We start from the raw sequence: 12,390 nt of genomic DNA, 5'->3' as shown, positions 1-12,390 counted from the left end.
TACTTCCTCTCCAAAAATCCCTAATTCTGTCAAGGGCCCTAACGTTCCCTCGCCTGGGAGGGCTTGAAATTTGACTCTGCTCTTGCTTTTCATGAGGTCCACATTCAGAATGCTCAGGCCTTGCCGGTTTTATCTCCAAAATTAATCCCCTCTTCTCCATGTCCTCTACTATTGCCCTGGTTTCAGGGTTTGTGATCTTTTTGCTGGGCTTGTCCAGCCTTTCTGTTGCTCCAGCGGTAACTCTGATCATATCACTTTTCTGCCTAAAACTCTAGGCTGAGTCTGATAGCTCCTCCCATAGCATTAAGGACCCTTCTCATTCTGGCTCACAGATGCATGGGGCCCATCTTCTGCTATATCCACTCCTTTTATGTGCCAGTCAGGCCTGATGACCAGCCTTGTCCAAACATTCTCTGTTCTTCACTTCCTCTATGATTTTTTACTGTTGTTCCCTTTGTCCTTCAGCCCTCGTAAAATCTTACTTCTTCTTCTTTAAGGCCTATCTCAGGCCCTTTCCCCGTCTCCTTAGGAGAAACTCTCATCCATCCTCTGGGGCAGGAGATTACTTGTCGTGTTTTAAGTTCATCTTCCCTTCCAGACTGTGAGGCATGGCACATTTAATTCCTGGCACCACAGTGGTCAGTCAGAAGTGGATGTTGAGTGCATTGGATTAAACACCATCAAATGTTTACCAGGACAGGAAAAAGCCTGAGAGAAAAGCCAAAGCCAAAGTATTTCCTCCCATCACTGTTTACCATGGTTTTAGCCAAAATCAGGGAAAAGAAAAGATGGAGAAGGAGTGCCAAATTAAATGGATTGTGCCCCAAACCTCCAGGCATCAGTGTCTGAAAAACAGGATACTCACGAAATTGTCTTTAAAATCCAGAAAGAACATAGTTACACAGCTTCAGAGTTTAAAATGCATTTCCATACACATTAACTGACTTAATTTGCACTGCCACCCCATGAAGCAGTTAAAGTTTATGAATGCCAGTTTGTAGGTGAGGGAACAGCCAGGTCAGGTGGCTTCAACAAGGTCATGCTATGTAATAAATGTTGGGCCTCTGCTAGGAAACTCTGCCTTCTAATCTCAGATCCAGTATTCTTTCTCTCTGCTGTACCACGTTGTCTCTCCAATGGCAGAGTTAAAATACAATGAAACAGGCTATTTGGGGAAGTGGGCCTAGGTAGGAGGGTCATAATTTACTTCTAAATCATGTACATTTTTCCCCCCACCCTTTCTGTCACACATGCCAGCCTAGGTAGGTTAACCATCCAGTGCAGAAAATGTTACCCTATTTCCAGAAATATATACCACCCCCAAACACTTTGATTTGATGGCAAAATATTTTAATTTTTCATAGAGCTGTTTCCCCCTACCCCATAGACGCAACACGGAAAAGAATCTGCATGCACGTGTTCTGGCTGAGCATGAGGTGTGCATATACATATATGCATATACATACAGGTTTATTTAAATGATCAGATCTACACTTTCGGAGGCTGTTTGAAGCATCTTATCAAAAGAAAACACATTTTAAGCAAGAGGTTAAAAAAGCTTTTCAGACCCAGAGGCCATTTAATACAATAAATCCTACTTGGGTAGTTTAGCAAACATTTTTTAAAATCCACATCCAACAGACTGGTTAGTATTGGATATACAGATTTGGTTTCGAAGCTGAAATGCCCCTGGTGTAACAGACCTTCTCATGAAATTCAGTTATTTTATATTATGCCATAAAAAATAAGGGCACATATCTATTGACAACTTAAATATTAACTCGATAGGCTACTTGGTGATATAAATAGGGAAAAAAAAAGTGGTCATGGACTATAGGAGCAAGAAGACTATGACACCAGCCCATCTCGGACAGCAAAGAATGTTAAACTCTATCCTAGAATCTAAAACAGGACAAAAAAGATTCAAATATTCCACTCCATAGAGACCCCATCTGGCCCAAACCGTCCCCCAAGGAGTGCACCCCCAACACATGAGGTTTACTAACCACCTGCTACAGCTGTTACTATGTCACTAATTAACAATGATCACAGAACATGTGTCATATCAGAGGGTTTGTTATCATACACAATGCATTAGTGGCTGCAGGAATCTTCCTCCAAGAGTTACCATCAGAAGGCAAGCTGACAAACATCCACACTGCTGGTCCAAGTAAACCACAGCTAAGAGACAGAGCATTCATTTGCACGTGGAGCTCTCTGGCACGCTCCCCACTCTAGTTAGAGGGGCTGGGGCGTGGGGGACAGTCCCAGCCGGGTGCTGCAGCCTCCTACTCCTGGGCCTCCTTGCGGGTCAACTTGTAGATCTCGGTGGGTCCGTCCACGTGGGTGATAGTAGTGGTGAGCTGGAGTTCTTCCCCACTGTGGACACCCAGATCGCCTGAAACAGGGTTTTTGGTGTTAGATGTGATCAAGGAGGAAGGAGAAAGCTGGGATTCGTCTCAGTAACAACCACCCAACGCCAGAGCTCTTTCACATTCTGAGCTTAGAGAAAAAACCAGGGCACAGACACCTAAAACTAGGGCTGACTCCCACCCTTTGCACTTGGACTTGCCAGTAATTTCTTAGCATTTCCGTCTCCCAGAGAAGACATTTTAATGATAGATGAGTCAGCTTACTGCCTACATTATTCGTAATATTATTAACATTTAATAGAGCTTACTTTGTGCCTGACGCTATTCTTGATGCTTTATACGTGATGGTTGAAATTTGTCAAATGCGTCTTCTGCGTCTATTGACACGACCATGCGGTTTTTGCCGTATTTAATCCTCACGAGAGCCCTCGGAGGCAGGAACTCTGGTCTTGCCAGCTTTACAGGTGAGGAAGCTGGGAGGGGGGTCAGGAAGAGGAGCAGACACACGATGGAGCCGGGAACTAGGCCAAGGAAGGTAGGTCTGACTCCAAAATCACGTACACATTCGCTGTGAATAATTTACAAAGCAGCTACGGCCATGTGAAGGTAAAGAAGACCTGCCTATATTTACCAACAGATTGGACAGGGCACTACGTGTAATGCCTTTAGGAATAATTAGGGGTTTTCTCCTCCAGGAAAAAAGCATAAGAAATGTGCTCTGAATTTTCTGTTGCCCCCAGGATTCTACACAACACCAGTGTTCTGGAGTCATCACCAGTGGACAAAGGTATTCCTCTGCTAAAATGGAATAATGTGGCCTCTGCTCAACTAGCAGGAGAAAAATAAGTTTCTGTGTTAAACCCTTAAAGTCTGCTACCTGCCGTAAGATCATCAAGTGAATATATAGTTGGCAAAGGGAAAACGAAAAACATCAAGACCCAATGGTTCTCAGTTAGACTGTATGTGGGGTGCACGTGTACAGGCATATTTGCAGAGAGGGGTGCTGGAGAACAAAAGGTTAAGGTTATGTCTGGGATTTTTTTTTTACTTACATTGTACACATATGATTTCATAGTTTCTGGAATTGAAATTTTTCCTACTTCAAAGCATGGAATTAAACACACAAGTGCTGTTTTCAATTGGGATTCCATACTATTACTTAGAAGAAAGCTCTGGCCCAACTAATATCTTGTCACTAGTTTAGGAATTGCTGGGCATCCATTAATCTGATGGCCTTAGGACCCTAGGGGTCACCCAACTCACTGGCCCTGCAGGCTGCTTGGCTGGTGCCCTTCATGTGTGCCACGGGGTATTCGTTTTTCACTGTAGACCCTCAGCAGCTGTGCAACTAAATCAGTCTTACGAAATGCTGGAATTGCAGCTCTCTACCCAGGAGAATCTTTAGTCCAGAAGCAGGGTCATTAGCTGTTGCAGAAACTGTTAATAGCAATTTGGGGCTGTTCTAGCAAGTGTCCAATCCAAGGACAGGGGGCAGAGCAGGTACCAAAGGGGTATCAGCCCAGACTCCAATGCTACGGCCCTTGGCATGCACCAATAGGGTGGAAAGGCTGCTTAAAGGCTTTACACAGAGCTGCCTGGGGCCACGTGGAACCATTAATTATACAATGAGCAAGTTTTCCCAGGTCACTAACTTACATTCTCGCTGCTGCAACTTGTAGTCCACTCCTCAATCAAGAATGGGCTTAAGCCTCAAATTTCTTGGTCAAAGCTAGTTCTGGATTTCCATATCTGGGTGAGCCAACCAAAACTTCAAAGCCAATTTCATGATCTGCATGTCTGAGAGTCATCAAAATGTCAAAGAGAGTCCTGAGCACCCCAGTAGACCCATTAGTACCTCCAAGTGTTTACCTAAGGAATCCCTTTCACTGAAGACTTCGTAGAAATAGATACTAGATTGTAATTCTACTCAGGTTTTGAACCGACGGCACCAATTATTTAAGCTTAAAATGTGATTCCAATTAGCGGGTCCTGGAAAATGTGTATGACCGTACGGATCACATCACGTGAAAAAACAGCCAAAATTACTTGGGCTTTTTAATTTTAACAGGTACCTATATTATAGTGCTTGTCCTATGTCTGACTCCATTCTAAACACTTTACAAATACTTATGCAATTAATCCTTATTACCAGCCCTTTGAGAGAGGTACTATTTCATCATTTCCATTCTTTTGAAGAAGAAACTGAGGCACAGAGAGGTCAAGTAACTTTCCCAAGACCCAAGTTGATAAATAGTGATGTGGGGTAGAAACCGGAGCAGTGTGGCTCCTCAACCTTAGGTTATGCTGCCTCTGTGTAAATACTGAAGTTTCCAACAACCATTGAGACTGCCGGTAAAGTACAAATCCACATACAATACGTTACTGTCATAGATATATACATACAGTAATTTGGATGAATTGTTCAGCATATTAATTTTGCATTTGCATCTGATGAAAGGAAGTTTATAGCATACAACATCAGTGCACTGATAGTAAGGAGAGATATTGTTTATGAGTATTTACCATATGCACTTTTAGGGGCTTAGCGTGCCCTGTATATTTCCTAATAAGATGTGAAGACACCAAGGCTCAAATAGGCAATGAATTTCTCTAATGTGACCAGGTTTGCTCCCAGCAGAGCCGGAATGAGGACCTGGATCAATGGGACTCTGGCTAGGAAAATCCATGATTCATGTGTGGTTTCATTGTACCTTGAAGACCAACATTTTCCCCTTAGGGAACGGATGGGAAAATGACAGTGTGACATAGCAGGAGTAGGGATCCCGCCATTTGTCTCCAAACCCCATAGACTTCCTCTTCTGCCAAGGTCTCACTCCATCTACTACCCTCCCTCTCTCAGCTCCTGCTGTTCAAACATGTTCAAAGTCTCTTCCCTTCCAAGACAACAAAACAAAACAAAACAAAACAAAACAAACCCTTCTGAAAATGTGATATGTTTCTTATTAGGGGGTAGGGGCAGAATAAATGGAAAAGAATAAATTATGAAAGGAAAAGAATTCTTCAGTTTGCAGTAAGTCTCTTTTCCTAGTTATGATGTCAGTTCATCTCAGCTAATTAACAATAAGATGAAGGCTTGTTTCTAACCATTGTGAAATGAGACCAATCTCTGCCACGGGATTTAATCTCAAAGGACTATCAATAGATCCACATCTATGGTATGACATCCACCGATATGCAGCTGCTGCTTGATTTTAACTGCTGGAATGCATACTGGGGATGCAGAAAGCTACATAAACTGCACTCTAATGATATAATGATGAGCACAGCTTCCTAAGACTGGCAGCATTTTAATGACAATTATTTGTATAAATGTGGCTACTTTAGTCAAAGAAGGGAAACTTCTAATTTAATTCCAAGGTTGTTTCACAGAATTTGGGAGAGATCCACATTCTTCTAATATTAATAAGGGCTACCTAATTCTGTCCTCACAATCACTAAGGCAAATTAATACCTCATTACCCAGATGTGGAAGCCAGAAAGCTCTCACACTATGAGTTTGTATTTATTTCTTGAGGTCATACACAGTATATATTGGAGCCAGGATTCCAAACCATCTGTGTCTACCTCCAAAGCTTATGTTCTTTCTGTAACACTCCTGACTTTTCTGTGGAATTTCTTCCAGTCCCACAACAAACCTGTTCCCATTTTCACCTTCAAAGCTAAGCTCAAATGATAACTCTCTGTAATGATGTCCCTGGTTCATGGCAAAATGAGAAAATGAAGGAGAGTGTATTGTTTGTAAAGCTAAATTATTTCCATGCCAAGGACTGTTGTTTACAATTATAGCCTTTCTACATTTTGGGTGTTAACAAAATACTGGATGGTGGGTTTTCTAAATCTTTAAAAATAAAAAAAAAATTTTTTAAGAATGTAAATCACCAGCACAGTATCTGCTATGCAGTAAGTGATCATTAAAAACACCCACCCGGGGCTTCCCTGGTGGCGCAGTGGTTGAGAGTCGGCCTGCCAATGCAGGGGACGCGGGTTCGTGCCCCGGTCCGGGAAGATCCCACATGCCGCGGAGCAGCTGGGCCCGTGAGCCATGGCCGCTGAGCCTGTGCATCCAGAGCCTGTGCTCCGCAACGGGAGAGGCCACAGCAGTGAGAGGCCCGCGTAACGCAAGGAGAAAATTAAAAAAAAAAAAAAGCTGCAATTATAAGAAAACAAACAAACAAACAAAAAACACCCACCAATACTTCCTCACGTGGGCTGGCCCAGCTCCTCCCTGCTCTGCTCTACACGGTTCTATCTAGCCCAGCACCCCAGCACTGGAATTCCCCACTGGGGTTTAGGGACAAACACTCAGCTAGAAAACAGATGTGCTTTGGGATGACTCAGCCTTTGTGATCCCTTCTGGGGGATAAGGCAGAGTGGCCTTGGTAGGAAGGGTTCAGGGATCTCTCAGTCCCTTTCAACGATCAAGTTGGTTTATACCAGGCTTGAAGTGAGCCGTTTCCCATCTACCTCCAAGGTGCCTCCAGACACTCAGTGCCAGGCACCTCTAAGGAGGGGAACAATAAATCTTAGACATTTTGCATGAAATCTTAGCATCGTAGCTTGAATTGTACCTCCCCGCCAATCCATTTGTTGAAGTCCTAATTCCCAGCACCTCAGAATGTGACTGTATTTGGACACAGGGTCTTTAAAGAGGTGATTAAGTTAAAATGAAGTCATTAGGGTGAACCCTAATCCACTATAACCATAATTTCTCCTTCTGAGATAAAAAGAGATGAGGATACAGACACGCACAGAGGGAAGACCATGTGAAGAGACAGGCTATCAAGACCCACTTCAGAATCTGAGCCCAGCCCTGGAGGGAAGACCGATTCCATCGCTGCTCACAGACATCAAGGGGAAGCCAGCCTGGCCATGGGTAGATGCGTGTCACTTAACACACAAGCAGGGGAAAGATCGCAACAAAAGGCAGCCACTGTCAAAGCCTCATGACTCAAACCAAACATTTACTGAGGCAACAAAAGCCAAAGCCACCTTTCCTGTGGAACAAGCAGCAGGAGACCTCAGAAGCCTCCAGAAGCAAAACTGACACTGAACGGTAGCTACCAAGACACAGGGCCTGGGGTTGCTGCTGTGGCTTCCAGCAGAAAGAATGTGTCAGACAGAAGACATTTAGTGCGAATAGAAATAGAAAGGAACCTGTTGGCACTTAGAGTGTCTCCTGTTCCCTCTGTCATAGTCATCCAGTCAGGAATTCCATTTCTCACTTTTTTTCTAAAACCTTCTAAGAATTTTATAAATGAAATAACACAAAAATGAAAGCTAGTATCAAGAACTGACTTCATAAGCAACTCCAACTTTTTTTCCCTACATGAACTGGTGACTGAGGGGATCTGGACAGTGTGTCCTGTGTGCAGGGCATCAATGGTGTACCCCTGAGAGATGAAGCCTTTGCTCCGGGCTAAGGGTTAACATCAGCCTGTGTTGCAGTTTGTTTCTGCCTGGGAAGACATCCAGAATGATTCGCAGATTATGGAAACAGGTAAAAGGAAAAGCTTTATGAAAAGGCCTCAGGAGCACGGCAGAAAATGTGAATGGTCCTTGAAAGAGAAGGTCTAAAGTATCTTTGCTAAATTAAAGAAAAAAAGTATATGTATATCTATATATATGTATACACATATATGCATATATACACATAAGATGATTATATGTAAACAGATACATATGTGTACATTGATAGTCTCATTATATATATTTTTGACACATTAAAAACTATTCAGTATTTTTTGTTTTCTTTTTTTTTTTTTTTTTTTTGCGGTACACGGGCCTCTCACTGTTGTGGCCTCTCCCGTTGTGGAGCACAGGCTCCGGACGCGCAGGCTCAGCGGCCATGGCCCACGGGCCCAGCCGCTCCGCGGCATGTGGGATCTTCCTGGACCGGGGCACGAACCCGCGTCCCCTGCATCGGCAGGCAGACTCTCAACCACTGCGCTACCAGGGAAGCCCTATTCAGTTTTATTAATTAACATATATTAAGTACACACATAGTCTAAATAAAGCCTTTCAAAATCCACTGTATGATCCTCAATCAAAATACAGATTACAAGCATTCAAAAACATTCCTGTTCTGATATAAGAATCTGATAATTGGGATCTCTATGGTTTACAAAACTAAGGGTAATTGTTTAGTAAACATGGACGTAAATTAATTTTACGACGATATATATATATATAGAGAGAGACTGATTTGAATGTGTTTATACCAACACTGCAGCTATGGTGGATCAAGTGACAGTTAGGAAACTGGAGCACCACACCCCTGCGGCACCAATCAGCTGCCGACAACATGAAAACATTCTGGCTTGGACACCCTGGCTGGAGTTGTCCTGACACGTCCCATGTTTCAGGAGGCAGAGGAGGAAGTCTTGTCTCCTAGATCAGACTACTAGCTCTGTGAGAGCAAGCATGTGTCTTTGTCACTCATCCTCTCAAACCCAGCACAGTGCGAAGCACTGAGGCACTCACTGGTTCATTTTTAAGGCTCATTTTCCGAGCCACACAATAAACAGGATTATGTGAGAGAAAATGTTCTTTGGAAACTGACCCTTTCTCAAATCTGCCTGCTTTGTTTCTCTCTGTCCATTCCTTGACCAAAAGGGAGAAGCAAAAGTCTATGCTCTCTGCTTTCATTTCCTTCCTATCCACTCCCCCTCCACACACACACACACACATATTTCTCAGCATCTCTCTCCATCTCCCAAACAAAACAACACTTCTCAATGGATCTTTCTCTTTCCTTAGCCCCTCTGGCCTCTGCTGCATCAGAAACTGCTTGCCAAGTTCCTGGAAATGAGCTTTCTCCAGAGCTCCACTAAGGATCCATCTCACAAAGGCAAGATGAGCCACATACCTAGGATTCATTCTCCATAGCAAGAGATCCAAATTCTTGGCTCTGGACCTTAAAAGCTAGAGTGGGGAGGGAGTCCAAGCCATTTAAAAATAAAAACTTTCCACAAGAAAGGAAAAGGAGCATGGGAAGGCTGAGGAAGGAGGAGGAATGCCATCCAGAGAGTCGGAGAATTTAAAAATACAGTGTAGGGTGGTGTGGGAAGATGAGGAGTTTGCATCTCCCCACAACTTGGGCACCGGCAGGATGCTGGTGGGGTACCTCGAAACCCAAGGTGACAGGAGGAACCCCCAAGCGAACTGGTAGGATGTGGGGGGACTGAGGAGGTAGGAGAAGTGGAGGCCAGACAGGACAGGTGCCCTTGAGGGGTGGCTGAAAGGGGGAAGGGGTTCACCCTTGGAGGCTTAGATCAGGGGGAGCACGCCCAGCGCATCCCCTGCCCCATCGTCCAGAGAAGTCTGCCTGACTCTCGGGACAGGTCCTACGCCCTCAGAGGCCCACTCCAGGCTGCGTGGGTCCTGGGGGCATAGGAGGGAGACTGGGAGGAGATCAGGAGAGGCGGGCAGGAGGGACCTCCAGGGCCAGAGGAGCAGGAGAGGAGCAGAGGGCATTGGCCCCACCCACTCAAGCCCGGGAAACCTACTGAGCTCCCAGGTGGGGTCCCCAGTGCTCTGAGACCAGAGGCGTGAGGCACACCTGAGCCCCTTCTGTTCTGTTGAGCCTAAGCCCCACCCCCAACACCCCCAGGGCCTTTTCCAGTCCTGTGGGTCCTAAGCATAGGGCCCGCCCACTGCCCAAACCCCACCCCTGCTTAGGCCATGCCCTCCATAGCCCAGGCCTTTTCCACCTTTTCTTCTTTTCTCCTCCTCTTTTTTACTATTGTGGTTCTGTTTTGCCTTCCAGTTGTTGTTTCACCTCTATTTTTATTTTTACATTCTTTCTAACATATCTCTTAATTTCTTAGTATAATTTTATTTTTTACTTTGTTATTGTTCTCCCCCCTCTTTTTTTTTGGCGGCTCTGGGCGGCTTGTGGGATCTTGGTTCATGAGCCAGGGGTCTGGCCAAAGATCCTGCGGTAGGAGCTCCGAGTCCGAACCACTGGACTAACAGAGAACCTCAGACTCCAGGGAATATTCATCGGAGTGAGGTCTCCCGGAGGTCCTCATCTCAGCACCATGACCCAGCTCTACCCAACAGCCTACAAACTCCAGTGTTGGAAGCCTCAGGCCAAACAACCAGTAAGACAGGAACACAATCCCACTCATCAAAAAAAAAAAAAAAAAAAAAAGAGAGACCACAAAAAAATATGTCACAGATGAAGGAGCAAGGTAAAAACCTATAAAACCAAATAAATGAAGAGGAAACAGGCACTCTACCTGAAAAAGAATTCAGAGTAATGATAGTAAAGATGATCCAGAATCTCAAAAATAGAATGGAGGCACAGATTGAGAAAATACAAGAAATGTTTAAGAAAGATCTAGAAGAAGTAAAGAACAAACAAACACAGATGAACAACACAATAACTGAAATGAAAAATACACTAGAAGGAATCAGTAACAGAATATAACTGAGGCACAGGAACGAATAACTGAGCTGGAAGACAGAAGGGTGGAAGTACCTGCCGAGGAGCAGAATAAAGAAAAAATAATGAAAAGAATTGAAGACAATCTCAGAGACCACTGGGACAACACTAAACACACCAACATTCAAATTATAGGGGTCCCAGAAGAAGAGGAGAAAAAGAACAGGTCTGAGGAAATACTTGAAGAGATTATAGTGGAAAACTTCCCTAACATGGGAAAGGAAATAGTCACCCAAGTCCAAGAAGCACAGAGAGTCCCATCCAGGATAAACCCCAAGAGAAACACATCAAACCACGTATTTAGCAAACTAACAAAAATTAAATTCAAAGAAAAAATATTAAAAGCAGCAAGGGAAAAACAAAAAATAACATACAAAGGAAATCCCATAATGTTATCAATTGACTTTTCAGCATAAACTATGCAGGCCATAAAGGAGTGGCAGGATATACTTTAAGTGATGAAAGAGAAAAACCTACAACCAAGATTACTCTACCCAGCAAGGATCTCATTCAGATTCGATGGAGAAATCAAAAGCTTTTCAGACAAGCCAAAGCTAAGAGAATTTAGCACCACCAAACCAGCTTTACAAAAAATGCTAAAGAAACTTCTCTAGGCAGGAAACACAAGAGAAGAAAAAGACCCACAAAAACAAACCCAAAACAATGAAGAAAATGGTAATAGGAACATACATATCGATAATAACCTTGAACGTAAATGGATTAAATGCCCCAACCAAAATAAAGACTGTTATAAGAGATAAGGAAGGACACTACATAATGATCAAGGGATCAATCCAAGAAGAAGATATAACAATTATAAATGTTTAGGCACCATACATAGGGTGCATAAACCCACCTCAAGACATAAGGCCAATGCTAACAACCATGAAAGGGGAAATCAACAGTAACACAATAATAGTAGGGGACTTTAACACCCCACTTACACCAATGGACAGATCATCCAAACAGAAAATAAATAAGGAAACACAAGCTTTAGATGACACAGTAGACCAGATAGATTTAATTGATATTTATAGAACATTCCAGCCGAAAGTTACAGAATACACTTTCTTCTCAAGTAGACACAGAACATTCTCCAGGATAGATCACCTCTGGTGATCCTGGGTCACAAATCAAGCCTTGGTAAATTTAAGAAAATTGAAATCATCAAGCATCTTTTCTGACCACAACGCTAAGAGACGATTTAATTGATATTTATAGAACATTCCAGCCGAAAGTTACAGAATACACTTTCTTCTCAAGTAGACACAGAACATTCTCCAGGATAGATCACCTCTGGTGATCCTGGGTCACAAATCAAGCCTTGGTAAATTTAAGAAAATTGAAATCATCAAGCGTCTTTTCTGACCACAACGCTAAGAGACTGGAAATCAATTACAGGAAAAAAAAACTGTAAAAACCACAAATACATGGAGGCTAAACAGTGAGCTACTAAATAACCAAGAGATCACTGAAGAAATCAAAGAAGAAATTAAAAAATACACAGAAACAAATGACAACAAAAACACGATGACCCAAAACCTATGGAAC

At 43.3% G+C, this 12,390-nt stretch overlaps 1 protein-coding gene across 5 annotated transcripts in view; it reads right to left on the bottom strand.

The window, feature by feature from the left end:
* Positions 1 to 1,328: 1,328 nt before the first annotated feature.
* Positions 1,329 to 12,390, bottom strand: part of WLS (Wnt ligand secretion mediator) — a 108,546-nt gene continuing 97,484 nt past the window's right edge. For 2 of the 5 annotated variants that reach the window (XM_028489270.2, XM_028489271.2), the window contains 2 exons: positions 2,681 to 2,893; positions 2,309 to 2,398 (listed from right to left, as the gene is read on the bottom strand). In XM_028489270.2, the coding sequence (XP_028345071.1) occupies positions 2,694 to 2,893 (200 nt within the window). In that variant the 3' untranslated portion in view covers positions 2,309 to 2,398; positions 2,681 to 2,693. Of the gene's footprint in view, positions 2,399 to 2,680; positions 2,941 to 12,390 lie in introns of those variants that run through there. The other 3 variants (XM_007118734.4, XM_007118735.3, XM_028489272.2) reach the window with 3 other exon arrangements.

Source organism: Physeter macrocephalus, chromosome 4 (genome assembly GCF_002837175.3).
Source record: "Physeter macrocephalus isolate SW-GA chromosome 4, ASM283717v5, whole genome shotgun sequence".
In the NCBI taxonomy this organism is placed as follows: Eukaryota; Metazoa; Chordata; class Mammalia; order Artiodactyla; family Physeteridae; genus Physeter; species Physeter macrocephalus.
The sequence above is the reverse complement of the archived record's forward strand: the minus strand, read 5'-3'. Positions and strand labels throughout refer to the sequence as shown.